General features: G+C 46.1%; 1 protein-coding gene across 5 annotated transcripts in view; it reads right to left on the bottom strand.

Annotated features, from left to right (window-relative positions):
- Positions 1-15419, bottom strand: part of Elmod3 (ELMO domain containing 3) — a 37416-nt gene that overhangs the window by 15513 nt on the left and 6484 nt on the right. For all 5 annotated transcript variants that reach the window (XM_034512309.2, XM_034512311.2, XM_034512310.2 and 2 more), the window contains 5 exons: positions 11814-11888; positions 10741-10810; positions 3849-3917; positions 3184-3275; positions 33-156 (listed from right to left, as the gene is read on the bottom strand). In XM_034512309.2, the coding sequence (XP_034368200.1) occupies positions 33-156; positions 3184-3275; positions 3849-3917; positions 10741-10810; positions 11814-11888 (430 nt within the window). The remainder of the gene's footprint in view (positions 1-32; positions 157-3183; positions 3276-3848; positions 3918-10740; positions 10811-11813; positions 11889-15419) is intronic.

Below are 15419 nucleotides of genomic sequence, written 5' to 3' on the forward strand. Positions count from 1 at the left end.
AGCATGTGCCCTGGGCTGCCCCTAGCACTCACACTGAGCAATGGTGAGAACCAAGTCTCTTTCTTCCCGAAGACCCTGGTGCAGCTTTGGAGGCCCAAAGAGGCAATGCCGGAGGGCAGCGAGCCCAGTCCTTTGAATAGTTGGCTGGATTCTTTTCTGGGAAGAAAATAACAGACAATCTACTAAAACTTTTATCAACCAGTGACTGTCCATCAGCTAGTGTTTGGACCTAGAGGAGGCGCTAGGAGGAGCACTGAGACTCCAGAGACAGGCACTCCCAGCCCCAGATTCTCTGCAGGATGTCCTTCGGGGAAGGCATTCCCAGCATGTGGTCTCCTGGGCTTTTTCAGAACTAGCTATTGACTGACCAGTGGGGCTCAGCTGTGTCCATATGACCATGTCATGCCTGATACGGTCAGGGAGAAGCCAGGTGTCTACCCTTCATATGGCTTTCTGTTTCTCTGAGGATATGAATTCTAGAATTCAGCTCCTCCCCACGTCCACTGATGCTAGGACCACTGAGCACTCATGGTCCACTGGGTCAGATGTCCCTCCTAAACTATGTCATGCTGGCTCCCCAAAGCCAGGGTCACTGCTGCCTGCCTTACAAGGTTTTGGGTGTTGGCATCTTCTGACCTTCTGTATCAGTTTCTGTTTCTTTAGCCTCTCTGATGATCTAGGCTTTAGGTGAATACCTAAAACCACATTTTGCTAAACTTATAAGGTCGCTCAAGACACCCCACAAAAGCCCTCAGTCTGCTTACTTCCAAAGACTCCATTCCCCAACCCCACTTTATTATTATTATTATTTGTGTGTGTGTGTGATGTATGTGTGGAAGTCAGAGGGTGCTGTGGTGTCAGCTCTCTCCTCCCACCTTTACATGGGTTCTGTAGACTGAAGTCAGGTCACTGGGCTTGTATGGAAAAGCCTTTACCCACTTGTGTGCTTCCCCATACAACTTTTTGAGACAAGGTATTTCCATGTAGCCCAGGCTGGCCTTGAACTTATCATCTTTCTGCCTCAGCCTCCCGAGTGCTAGAATTATACATGTGTACCATCATACTTAGTTGCCACACCTTTATTTAAACGATTATTTCATGTGCATGAGTGCTGAGCCTCACTGGTAGCCAACAGCTAGTTCTGAAAAAGCCCCATATCTGTCTGTACACCGTGTGCATGCCTGGTGCCTGGGGGGGTGGGGTGGGGGCAGAGAGGGTGTAGAATCCCTGGCACAGGAATAATGGGTGGTGAGCTGACATGTAGGTGCTGGGATAGTAAACCCAGGTCCTCTGCAAAAGCACATGCTTTTAACTGCTAAGATGTCTATCTCCAGCCCTCAGCATGTTTCCTATATTTCTAAATTATATTGTGTCGTGGTGTATTTTCTGATACATTAAACTTGGTATTTTGGGAGGAGCTAACGTGGGAGGAGTAAGGAGAGGAAGAGAAGAAAGAGGAGGAGCTAGCAGAGAGAGGACAGGGAGAGGGGAAAATGGTGGGGGATGTATGTGTGTCTCCAGCAGTCTATAAGGTAATTGTAATATCTAGGTTAGGTATTGGGTAACACCTCTCATTGTGTGAACATCTTGTTACTTGAGCATTACCAAATATATAAAGCTATTGGATAATCTTTAAAATTAGAGTCTCATTTCTACCACGGGTACCGCATAAACGGTGGGATGGTCTGGGCTCAGCCCAGCCTTGTGGAGACAGTGCAGGAGATTGGCAGAGCCATCTCCCATGATGGTGTTTCATGGGTGCCAGGGCTGGTGTTTCTGGCTGGCCGTTTTTAGCTGTGGCACGCCTGTGGCACACCCGTGGCACACCTGTGGCCTCTGGCTGCTTCCAGCTATGGAGCGCTTGGCTTCAGGCCACAGAGCATGGCGGCCTGAGGTAAGCAGAGCCACCGCCGCTTAGATAGTCAGCCCAAGAAAATGCCGATATAAATATTAATGCTAACAATATTGGGTATGTCAGTGCCTGCTTGTAATGCCAATACTCGAGAAGCTGAGGCAGAAGAATTGCTTTGAGTTTATCATCAGCCCTGGCAACATAGTGAACTTCAGTTCAGCCAGGGCTGCATAATGAGTCTCTGATTCAAAAATAAATAAATTTAATTAAATTTACAAATGGCTTCTGGCTCCAACAGGGAATCTCTCTCTATTTGCCATGAGTTGGTAGTGCCCTGCCTCCCAGACAGTCCATCTTGCTTCCCCAAGAGCTACTTGGACTTTAACTCTGTACTTCCCACCCCCAAGAGGGAAAAACATGGGGTATTTGCACCTGGTCTGAATCCCAGGACTGCCATATTTCCTCAGGCTCCGTTCCACACCAAGGTTAGCAGGGCCCTATATGAACCAGGGGTTCTCAAAGTTGGCTCATGGGTTAAGAGTGCTTGTTCCTTAGTCAACAAAACGATGGACTGGGTATTAGGTCTATCTTGTACCTTATCGACACAAATTGGTATATTTATGCTTTAACTGTATTTTGAGAGAAAAGTTTTATTTTAACAGGAAGGGTGATATGTAGGAGGAGCTAAGGTGGGAGGATTAAGGAGAGGAGGAGTAAGGAGAGGAGGAGAAGAAGGAGAGGAGCTAGGAGATGAGGAGGAGGCATGAAGGTGGATGTTCACATGTCTCCACCAGTCAAAGATAGTTGATATATCTAGGTTGGGTATTGGGTTACACTTCTGATTGATATTGAGCATTACCAAACTTATAAAGCCTTTGGTTAACATCAAAAAAATTGTAAAAAGGCAAAAAGGGATAGGGGTTTTCTAGGGAGGGGAATGGGGAAAGGGAATGGCATCTGAAATGTAAATAAAATATCCAATAAAAAATAAATTAAAAAAAAAGGAGTGCTTGTTCTTCCAAAAGACCTGGGTTCAGTTCCCAGCACTGACACCATATCAAGTGGTTCTGAAACTGTCTGTAACTCCAGTTCCAGAGGAGACAACACCCTCTGACCACCACAAGGCACCTACATACACTTAGCTTGGAGCACATTTTGCAGCTGGTCTCAAGCATGGGTCAATCTTCTAGCTTAGTCTCTGATGCTGGGGTGAGAGGTGGTCCACCAACTCTGGTTCTTTGGCTATCTGAGATCCTGTACCCCAAGATTTCTTAGGTGAGAAAGGGTCCAGTGTCCACCGAGCTGAGGAAATATTCTTCCTGCAGCCATACCTTGAAAGAGGAAAGGTCCACGGTCTGGAAGTGCTGCAGGGCCTCGCTGAAGGAGATGAGCTGGCCGGGCTGCTGGGAGCTCACCCCACTCTCTAGGTAAAAGAGAAGACACCCAAGGATCTGGGATAGCAAACACTGTCTTATTCGTAAACATCCACTGGTTGTCACCTCTAAACCAAGCACTGGCTACTAACTTGTCACCAACAATATAGGTGGTGGCTGGTATCAGTCACTGTGACATCTCCCATTAACTTGGTGAAGTTTTCATGAGAACCATATAGTCTCTAGTCTCCCTCTAAATTTGTCAGAAATGGACTGAAACAATTGTCCCCAGCCTTCAGAGACTGCTAGTAAGTGTCTTCTATAGGGGCCCTCACTGCCCCAGTGGGGCCTCCATCCTTGTCCCCCTTCAGGGACTATGCCTGACAATGCTCTCGTGTCCTCTCTTGGCACTGGGTGGACAACAATGGCAGCCTTGCCCTGTGGTGTTCCGTCTCTACTTCATGTAGTAGAGTGTCCTTTTAGGATTTATGATAAGATTCTATTTGATGTCAAATATCTAGAATGAGAACATTCAAGGACTCGTATCCTAGTCCCGGTCACAGGTGCGCCGGCTGGTCTGGCTCCTGCTGGTCACTGCGAGACAGCACCATTTCCACACTTACCTATGCCTGGATGGATGGTGTCCACCACTTCCCACTCTTCCTGGGCTCTGAGCATCTCCGCACTCACAGCTGCAATGATGAGAAAAGGAGCCTCTGTGAGCTCTGGGTCTGAGGTCCTGTCACCCAGCCCCTCCCCGCCACCGCAGCTGTCCTTCCAGGTCCAATGGCCTTCAGGAGGCACAAGAATTAATTACATCAGGATATCATGTCTGAATCCCGGTGGCTTCTTTGGAGAAACCAGGAAGGACACAGGAAGCACTTTGATAAAACCAGAGAAAATGCGTACAAGGAGTCCATAGGACTTCCCTAGGCAGCCTTAGCCCAGAGGCAGACAGTAATGGAAAATTGAGTGGTCCAGAGGAAGCTGAAGACACATCCTTAAAGTCAGGCTTCTGGGTTTGGGATGTGGCTCAGCTGGTAAAGTCCCCATCTAACATACATAAATCCCTTGGTTCAACCTGATACTGTACATACCAGCGTGGTGTGCATGCCTGGGATCCTAGCATTTGAGAGGTAGAGAATCAGAAGGCTGCAGGGGCTATAGGAGACCCTGTCTTTAAAATACTAATAAAATAAAAATAAATAACCATTTCTTTATTATATATGTGTATGCCTACGTGTGTGCATGTACACGTACATGTAGGTATCGGTAGTGGACAAAAGCGAGTGTTGGAATCCCTGAAGCTGCAGTAATAGGTAGGTATGAACCACCTCAACTCTAGTTCTCGGAGACAGCAGCAATCACCATTAACCCACTGAGCCATCCCTGCAGTCTCCAAATTAAAAAAAAAAAAAATTAAGTAATGTATCTTCATTTTAAACAAAAGTCTGGTGTGTCCGGTTTTTCCAGGAAATAGTTGCAGAAAGGTAAAAGTATTTTAATTTGGGGGATTGCAACATGGCTGACGAAAAGGTGAGCCAGCCTTAGTAGCTCAAGCCATTAATTCCCAGCACTGGGAGGCAGAGGCAGGTGAATCTCTGTGAGTTCATGCATGGCCAGCCTCATTCACAAAGTGAGTTTCAGGTCAGCCTGAGCTACACCTTGTTTCAAAAGAAATAAAGGAAGGAAGGAAGGAAGGAAGGAAGGAAGGAAGGAAGGAAGGAAGGAAAGAAGGAAGGAAGGAAAGAAGGAAGGAAGGAAGGAAGGACCCACCCTACAAAAAATAAAGAAAAACCAAGGGAGCATCTCCCGTGTTGCCCTGTGCAGAGCATGGGACACTGCAATGTCATCTCCACTGCACTGAATCTTTTCCAACAGAAACCACCGCGGTGACCAGCAAGCTGGCAAGCCCTTCATAAGGTTTTGTTTAGATGGTTGGTTTTTGTTGTTGAGATAGAATATCTGTCTGTAGTCCAGACTGGCCTCGAACTCAAGAGCTTCTCCTGCTTCAGCCTGCAGCAGCAGGAACCACGCCCACCACAGCCAGCTGCAGGGGCACTTACCATCTCTCCCCTAACCACAGCTTTCAACTATTCCCTTGTCTCCTTTTAGTCACTAAACCCCTGAAACAACTTTGCGGGAAGCCTGGGTGCTGCTGTCACCGGGAAAGCGCTGGGTCAGAGATCTGCTTAGAGTACATGCAAGGCTGTGCGCGGTGGGCCCTTAGTCCCAGCACGCTGGAGGCACAAGTAGGGGGAATCTGCGTTCAAACCCACCCTTGTCTACAGAGCACTACCAGGGGAGCTACATCTGTGGCCCATCTCATCCTTGCCTGTTACATGTGTTTATTTATTCATCGACATGGTCTCTCCTATGCAGCCCTGGCTGGTCTGGAACTTTCTATATAAAACAGGCTATCTCCAAACTTGTGCAATCTTCCTACCTTGCCTCCCGAGCACTGGTACGCTTGAGGTGTGGCCACCTCGCCAGGCACACTGCTCTCATTTAATATGACCTCTGTTAGCCTGCTTCTTTTGTATTGTCCTTTTCGATTTTACATACCAAACGCTTCAGACCGTAAGTTAGAAGACAAGCCACAAAATTGAAGAATAAGTACATGGAGTGCCAAAGTATTTATTAACTATAATCAAACTTGCTTCGGCTTTCATAAAAGACTTTTACTTGGGTAAAATGTGCCCATTCAGCTGGGCGGTGGTGGCGCAGGCCTTTAATCCCAGCACTTGGGAGGCAGAGGCAGGTGGATTTCTGAGTTCAAGGCCAGCCTGGTCTACAGAGTGAGTTCCAGGACAGCCAGGGCTATACAGAGAAACCCTGTCTCGAAAAACCAAAAAGTGCCCATTCTGGTGTGACGTAGGTAACTGCAATACTTAAGAGTAGTGTTTAAAAAGTACTTTTAAATTATTTATTTATTTATCATTATGGATGTGTGTCTGTGTTTGTGTAGCACATGTATACAATGGCACACATATAGAGATAACTTTTGGAAGTCGGTTCTCTCCTTCTGCTTTTATGTGGGTTCTGGGACTGGAACTCTGGTCACTGGCTTACACAGCAAGTCCTTTCTTCTGCCAGCCCAGAGCTCTTATTTGTCTCTGGAGTACTAGGAAAGCTTGAACCATTGGATGTGAGTGAAATATGCATGTGTACAGTTTCATGTTTGTGTCACCTTTGTAAATGTATCACTATCAGATGCCCTTTGACAAATGGCTACGTAATCCCATATTACAAAGTGGACACCGTGCCAACCAAAAGCACAAGAGTCCTGACACAAAACTCTGTATGCTATGGCCACTTTTGTATAATAAGGACAGTTTAAAATGTTGGGTTTATAGAATATCAGCCTGAAGTCAGGCAGGCATGGTGGTTCACATCTGTAACCCCAGCACTCAGGAAGACTACTATGAGTTGAGAGATAGCCTGGGCTATCTGAGACCTTGCTTTCAAAAATAGTAATAGCAATGGGAAAATCTTTTATAACAAAAAGATTGAAAAGAATATGAGCAAGTCATTGCTCAGGCCGCCGTAGAATCAAACTTTCAGTTTAGCAGGAGGACACTTGACTTTCAGTGACCTTGGGTAAACAGGGCCTGTGGCTTGGGTGTATCTTTTGTATTCTCTTGAAGATTTGACTTTGGCTTTTATGATAATTATAGTTCATACCAATTTTAAAAAATGCCAGGTATGATGGTGCATTTCTTTAATCCTGGCACTTAGAAGACAGAGGCAGGCTGAGCTCGGTGAGTTCAAGGCCAGCCTGGTCTACATAGTAAGAGTGTGCCTCAAAATGAAACAGGAAGGGGGAGCCAGAAGGGACACTTTAAATGTTCCCTCTCTTTTGTCGTGTGATACCCTGCACCAGTTTAGGACTCCAACTTCAGGCAGGACACCACATGCAGCCCCTTGACCTTGAGACAGACTGAACTTCAGTGAACCTCAGGTTGTCTGTTTCTTTGTGTCTTAGGTAGGTTCTCATGCTGGGTGGTCTTGAACTCACTATCTAGTCAAGAATAACCTTGAACTCCTGATCTTTCTACCACTACCTCCCAAGTGCTGGAAACACAGGCATGTGCCACCATGTTTGCTCACACTTCTGTTCCACATAAGATTACCCAGCCTCTGGTGCTCTGTTTCAGTAATGAAAACTGCATTGATAGAACAGACTTGCAGGTTAAATAAAGCGCTATCAAATGCTGATGACAACTGGGCAAAAATCTGCTGGAAGAGGAAGGCAGGGTTCATCTCTGCTGCTTGCTAGCTGTATTTTTGGCCAAATTAATCATCTCTGAGTTCTCATGAGATTGCTGTAAGTGTGAGGCAATCCTGTAACTTCTAAGATGAGTAAGTGGCCCAGGGGTAAGAGTTCAACAAGTGTTCACTATATTGACACAACATGGTCCCGGACAAGCAAGTCAGAGGGATGGCAGGGAACTGATTCAGGCCCCAACCTGAGCTAGCTGCTAGGGAGTTCCACCTCGCTACTGTCAGCCTTGGGGTGGCAGACACCAAGACTCAGCTGTCTAACACAGACAGCGAGTCTGTGAGCTGTCAACAGAACTTGGTCTAGAGAAACAAAGTCCAACCTTTAGCACACAAGACTGTGTGGGAGATAAAAAATGAAGGACAGAGTGGCTGAACAAAAGGAGAAGAATGAGGGATTGTGGGTTTGGCTCAGGGCATCTGCATAGCAAGAGCCAGGCTGTGGGTTTGGTCCTCAGCTCTCCTCCAAGAAAGGAAAGCCTGGAGAGAGGGCTTAGCAGCTAAGAGCACCTGCTGGTCTTCCAAGCATCTGTGTTTGGTTCCCAGCACCCATACTGGCAGCACAAAGCCACTAGTAACTCCCGCTTCAAAGCATCCAACATCTTCTTCTGGCCTTGACAGGCACTCGGTGACATTCACTGATGTGGACACACACATATGCATAACAAGTAATTCTTTAAAAAAGAGAGAGTGAGCCATATGGCTCACTCCTGTAATCCCAGTATTAAGGAGGCAGAGGCAGGAGGATCATGGCAAGTTCAAGGCCAACCTGATCTACAGCGTGAGCTCCAGGACAGACAGGGGCTACACAAAACCCAGAAAACAAAACGAAGTGAGACGTGTGGACCAACAGCAGGAAGGCTGGTGGAGCTGAGCTCATCCAACTTTCTCCTTTTGACTCTGGTCTCCAAGAAGCTTTATCATCAAGAGACCGAGCTCTAATCCTGTGACCTTTTACCTACAAGCAATTTGACCGTGTCTGTGAGCGAGCCAGGAGCAGAGGAAACCTTGGCTGCAGGGAGAGGGCCATTACAATGGCTAAGCAACAGAAAGTTCAAAGGTCCGAGTTAGTCTTATCCAGCTGGTGTCTCAGAAAGGACTAAATTGTATGCACTGTCCCTGTCCTCTTGGAGCCAGGCTGACCTTCCTGGCTAGATCTGAAGACAATCCTAAAATGGAACCCACAGGAAGGTGTGTGTGTGTGTGTGTGTGTGTGAGAGAGAGAGAGAGAGAGAGAGAGAGAGAGAGAGAGAGAATAAAAAGCAAATTTTCTCTAGAATAACTAATGCAGCTCACATTTTTATTTTTCTTTCTTTTATTATTTAGCTGACTTGATTTTTTTTTTGCCTCTACCATTCATCCATCAATCAGCACTGATTCAGTCATTCTGTAAATTAGCTAAATTAGAAATTAGCAGCTAAAAGCATTACTTTTTGTTTGTTTGAGACAGTACTTGGGAGGCAGAAGTAGGTGGGTCTCTGAGTTCCAGGCCAGCCTGGTCTACAGAGCTACTTCTAGGACAGCCAGGGCTGCACAGAGAAACCCTATCGCAAAACAAAACAAAAGGTTTGAAATTCCATTTATTTATTATGTGTGAGAGTGCCCATCCCACAGTGCACATGTGGAGATCAAAGGACAAATTCTCTTCTTCTACCATGTGGGTCCTGGGACGATAACTCAGGCGTGGCAGCAATATTATATATATATACTTATATAAATACATACATACAAACATATATTCTTTTATTTACTTGTGTGTGTGTTTCAAAACACCAAACAACATAGGGCCCTGGGCAAATTGGGCCTAAGTGCTCTACTAGCAAGCTACATTCCCAGTATTGTGTAGCATTTAAAGATAAAAAATATATACTATTAAGAGGCTAGAGGGGTGGCTCAGTAAAGGGCACTGGCTGTTTTTCTAGAGGACCTGGGTTTGACTTACAACCCACAGAGCAGCTCACCACTGTCTGTGACTCCAGTTCTAGGGATCTGATATCTACTTCTTGCCTCTGCAGGCACTAAATGAAAGTGGTGCACAGACACACACAGTCAAGACACCCACACATAAAATAAAAACAAATACATCTTCTTAAGAAACATACAACAGGTGTATGTGATTGGGTGCTCACTACAGAGTATACTGTTGTGTGCACCGTGCTGTTTCATTTCATTCTTACCGGGTTTGTTGGCCCAGGTCCTACTGTGAGCAGTTACTTACTACTCCCACTGTGGCTGCCCCTTCACGGTGCTTGGGCTGGGATCCAGAGCAAGCAGAGGCCAGGCCAGCACTCTACCACTGTCCCCAGCCCCTGCCTATCTTTACTTTCTAGCAGAAGAGAGGATGACTAGAAAGGTTAAGACATGTGTTCAAAACCACATACGTAAGAGAGCCAGAGTTTACGCCAGAGGATATATCTCCAAGATTCTAATGAATATGAGAATATCTTTCTTTAAAATACACTAGCAAACACAGGACCTGAGTTGAAAGTATGGCACTGGGAAACACCTTGCAAAGAGCAGAGTGGAGAGTCCTGAAGCCTCTCACTTGTATTGCTTCATTTTCTTTTGTTTGTTTTGTTTTTTAAGACAGGGATTCTCTGTGTAATAGCCCTGGAACTAGATTTGTAGACCAGGCTGGTCTTCAGCCTGGTCTTGAACTCACAGAGATCCACCTGCCTCTGTTTCCCGAGTGTTGGGGCTAAAGGCATGTACCGCCACTCCCAGCCTGTGCAGCCTCATTTTCACACTGTCTGTGACGATGAGACATGTTCATATTCTCACTGCTGGGTCAGTGGAATGGCTCGGTGCCTCCAAGTCCGATGACCTGAGTTCATCACTGGGATCCACATGGTAGAAGAGGGCTGACTCCAACAAGTCATCCTCTGTCTGGCCCATACACCTACCTCCCCATAAATAAAAGATGATAGATAGATAGATAGATAGATAGATAGATAGACAGATAGACAGATAGACAGATAGACAGACAGATAGACAGACAGATATAATTTTGAGATTTTCACTGTAGATGGCTTGCCCAGAAGCACACAGCAAACCACCAACAGATAACCTAGCTCCTAACCCAGGGTTGCTTCTAATTTTTGATGGGGAATGATGAACCTACAAACTTCTGAAAGAGAGAGTGAGAGCAAGACTGATTCAGACCACGGAAAGTGGATTCTTGGAGGCTCTAACCTGGGTCTCACCCAAACCCTCGGGGCCCTCAGGAATAGTTACCGCCTGGCTGCCATCCATTACTTTCTGCAGTCAGCGCCTGGAGGATGCCATGGTTCTTCAGCTCTGAGATCTGTAGGGGCAGATGGCCTTTAGTGAGGGTAGGATCCATGTCTCCCTATGTACAGCTCTTCCCACCCACTGTGTAGGAAACATCTGGAAATTCGAGGCTGGAAGTCTATATTCTGATGGACTGATTTAAAAAAAAAAAAAAAAAAAAAAAAACATGCACGTATGAGCACACACTCATGTAGGCCAGAGGTTAACCTTGGGTGTTCTCAGGAGATTTCCACTTTGCCTTTTGCAACAGGGGCTCTCACTGGGACCTGGGGCTCCCTGATCTGCCTAGACTAGCTGCCCAGTGAGTCCCAAGACTCTTCTGCCTCTGCCTCCTCAGCACCTCATGCTGACTGAGCTACTTCCTCAGTCCCTGTGTGTGTGTGACACACACACATGTGCATACATGTGCACATGCTGGGGACTGACTCAGAGCCCAGTACATACTGAGCACACACACTACACGGAGGTACACCCCAGCTCTAAATTCAGTCTTGTTTTGGTCTTGCTATGGAGTACAGGCAGGCCTTCAACTCTGTCTTCTTGCCTCAGATTCTCTCTCTCTTTTATTGTTTTGTTATGGTTTTTTGGTTTTTCGAGACAGGGTTTCTCTGTGTAGCCCTGGCTGTCCTGGAACTCATTCTGGAGACCAGGCTGGCCTCGAACTCAGAAATCCACCTGCCTCTGCCTCCCAAGTGCTGGGATTAAAGGTATGCACCACCCCCGCCTGGCCTAAAGTGATACTTAAAGTGGGACTCCTGGCAAACTGACTGTTGCAGTTGGGTAATGTGGGGGACAAGCGTCTGCCTTGTTGAATGGTAAATAAACACAAAGCACGACCTCTTTGAGGCTGTGGTGTGCTGCAGGCATCCCCAGTGCATTCTATGCTCATCCTCTGGGTGGTGTGATCTTATCAGACGGCTCTGTGTGGCAGGTTTGTGCTTTCCCAGAGTGTGAGCTCCTGGAAGTCTATGCCCTCCTGTGCCCCAAGCACACAAAAGCTTATGGGTGATACGTACAGGAATTCCTCTGAAAGCCATAAGTGCACTGTTGTCCTTGTGCGATGAAGAGAGCCCAGCAGAGACACTTTCTATCTGCAAGACAAACAGGCAGACCTGGGTCAATTTCCCGCAGTAATAATCTCCCTCAGACCATAGTTTAAATTTCTCACCTTTTCCTAGAATCACAAAGAAATAAATTTTGGAGAAGTTAGCTACAATATTATAAAGGCGAACCACTAGGTATGGGGGTGAACTTGGGAGGTGAGAGGCAGGGTCAAGCATCTGAGGCCAGTGTAGGCTGCAGAAGTGTCTAATTCAGCCCTCGCCTCCTATGATGTGGGTGGTGCAGCCAGACTTTTGCTTCAGGCATTGGGTTCATATAATCTTAAAATGAGTATGTAGTTGGTACAGCACCGTGTAGGATGAATGTGGTCAGGGGACCCACCATAAGAGAAAGAGAGGGAGAAGAGAGAGAAAGAGGGGAGGAAAAACTATGAAAGGATTACTTAATGCAATACTAAATGTATGTATGTTTGTATGCATGTATGTATGTATGCATGCATGTATGTGTGTATGTATGTATGTATGTGCAGGTCTGAGTGCAACTTGGAGCTGGGTTTCTCCTTTTACCATGTGAGTCTGGGGACTTGAAGTCAGCTCAGTAGGCTTGGCAGCAAGCAGGTTTACTGCCTAGTCATCTCACCAGGCCCTTAAGGAATCTTATGTAGGTTGCTCTGGTGATAGCAAGTCTTGAGACTTGTGTCAGTGAGGCTCACTGAAGCGCTTTGCCCAGCCCCTTCACTCAGCAAACCTTGTCCCTAGTAGGGTATAAAAAAGCAAAACAATGACAAACCACAGTGACAAAAGAAGAAAAACCACACAGCAGTGGGGAAGCCCTTGAACAAATGTCCCCACTCACATCACAGGCGCAGGTGTGACTGTCCCCACTCACATCACAGGCACAGGTGTGACTGTCCCCACTCACATCACAGGCACAGGTGTGACCATCCCCACTCACATCACAGGTGCAGGTGTGACTGTCCCCACTCACATCACAGGCGCAGGTGTGACTGTCCCCACTCACATCACAGGCGCAGGTGTGACCATCCCCACTCACATCACAGGCGCAGGTGTGACCGTCCCTACTCACATCACAGGCACAGGTGTGACCGTCCCCACTCACATCACAGGCACAGGTGTGACCGTCCCCACTCACATCACACCATAGATGTGGCTAATCCTCCTAACATGGTAGGGAAAAAAATCATATAAACCAGTAAGTTAAAAACAACAATAAACCAAAACCCCACATGACAGAGAGGGAGAGAGAGTTTTCTCTACAGTGTGTGGGCCCCAGCACATCCGAATGCCCATCTGCTCCCTGCACTCCCACAAACACTGGAGCAACACACACTGGACTTGCTGGGTGATTATTTTTTAAATGAAGGGGAGGTCATGAGTTTAGGAGGAGCCAGGGGTGTTTCTGGAAAGAGTTAGGGGCAGACGTAAGGGGCAAATATGATCAAAATATATTGTATACACGCACACAATTCTTGAAGGATTAATAAAAATAAATGTGAAAAACACACATAAGAGATTTTTATCTCAAAAAAATTCAACCAACCATATCCACAAACCAACCAACCAAAACAAGCTGGGAATGGTAAACCACCTTGCAATCTGAGCACATAGGAGGCTGAGACAGGAGGATGCTGCTTTGGGGGACCAGCCTAGGCTACAAAGCAAGATTGGCCCAACACACACACACACACACACACACACACACACACACACACACCAAACAACAACAAACCCCCACAAAAAGTAAGTCTAGAGGCAATGCCTGATTTACACAAAAGGAAGTATCATTTTAAATAATTTCAAGTGTGAGGCTATGTAGGTACATGTGTGCCCGTCAGAATCCAACCTCAAGTACATCTCCTCACTGCCCATCGGCTTTTGGCTGTAAGGCAGGGTCTCTAGCCAGGTTAGCAGGGCACTTCAGCGGATTCTCATCTCCACCTCCCATTTCACTATAGGGATTGCAGGTACAGGCCACCGTATCTGGCTTTACCTGGGTTCTGGGGATCCAAACTCATGTCCTCATGTTGCACGGCAGGCTCTTAACCCTGCTCCTTAGCTCAAAAGCACATTATTATCTTTAAAACTTCCCTTACTTTTATGTACGTGCATGTGTGTGTCTGTCTGTGCGTCTGTGTCTTTGTGTGCGTGTATGTGTGTGTGTGTGTGTCTGTATGTGCACGTGTGTGTGTGCATGTGTGTGTGTCTGTGTGCGTGTGTGTGTCTGTGTGTGCACGTGTGTGTGTCTGTGTATCCAAGTCTGTCATATGTGTGCAGACACTCAAGGGGAGGGAACAGATCTTTTGGTCACAGTCCTCTAACATGGGTTCTTGGAAGTGAACTCAGTTCCTCTGGAAGTGCAGCAAGTTCTCTTAACTGCTGAGCAATCTTTCTAGCCCCAAGTATTTTTTAAAAATGCACTATGGGGCTGGAGAGATGACTCAGTGGTTAAGAGCACTGACTGCTCTTCCAGGGGTCCTGAGTTCAGTTCCCAGCAACCACATGGTGGCTCACAACCATCTGTAATGGGATCCGATACCCTCTTCTAGAGTGTCTGAAGACAGCTACAGTCTACTCACATATAAAATATAAAATAAAATAAAATAAAATAAAAATGCGCTATGATGACTATTTTTGGTTGTCGATCTGATTACATCTAGAATGAACTAAAAGCTGAGCGGCTGGATACACACACCTGCGAGGGCTTTTCCTGACTGGATCATTTGAAATGGGAAGACCACTTTAAGCCTGGCCCATACCTCTGCTGGCAGCCTAAAGAACAATCGTGAGGAACGAAGCTTTAGCCCTGCCTGCTTGTCCTCACTCCCGCTGGCAAATCCACCTTTTTCATGGGATTAGAGCCTGTTTTCTTGGGATTCTGGTGTATACTGAAGACCAGCGGAGACTCTAGCCTCATGAACTGAACAACTACTGCATTCTTGGACTTTCAGATGGACTACCTGGACCACACCCTGTAAGCCACTCTCATAAATCTGTGTGTGTGTTCATTCTATCAGTTCTGTTCTCTAGAGAAACTTGATTAATACATATAAATAAATGGCATATGAACTATTCTGAGGTAATGTTTTAATGGTCAGGTTATCAAAGGTCAAAAAACAGGATAAAAAATAACTTTTGATTGGAGGGGGTCAAAGGATACAAGTCACCAGATGCTGATGTTTCTAACCTTTGACCTTGTAACAGACATTGTCACCTACAAAATTCATACTCAAGAACCATATATTCAAGTTATAAAAGGAACAAGGTGACCACACAGACAGAAGACAACTTTTTTTTTCTACTATTATTTTTCTTTCTTTCAGATTTTTTTGGAATATGTAAGTATATTATCTTTTCTAAAATATATAAATAAAAATAGCACAGTTTGCCTCAGTGGTACAAGCCTGGGCTCCAGCACTTGGGAGACTGGGGCAAGACAATCTGTGCTCAAGGCCAGCCTGGGCTACATAGCAAGACCCTGTTTCAAAAAATAAAAAAGGAGAAAAAAGAAGTGAAGAAAGAACAGGAGGAGGAAGAATGATA

The sequence above is a fragment of the Arvicanthis niloticus genome, chromosome 9, assembly GCF_011762505.2.
Source record: "Arvicanthis niloticus isolate mArvNil1 chromosome 9, mArvNil1.pat.X, whole genome shotgun sequence".
NCBI classification, from domain to species: Eukaryota; Metazoa; Chordata; class Mammalia; order Rodentia; family Muridae; genus Arvicanthis; species Arvicanthis niloticus.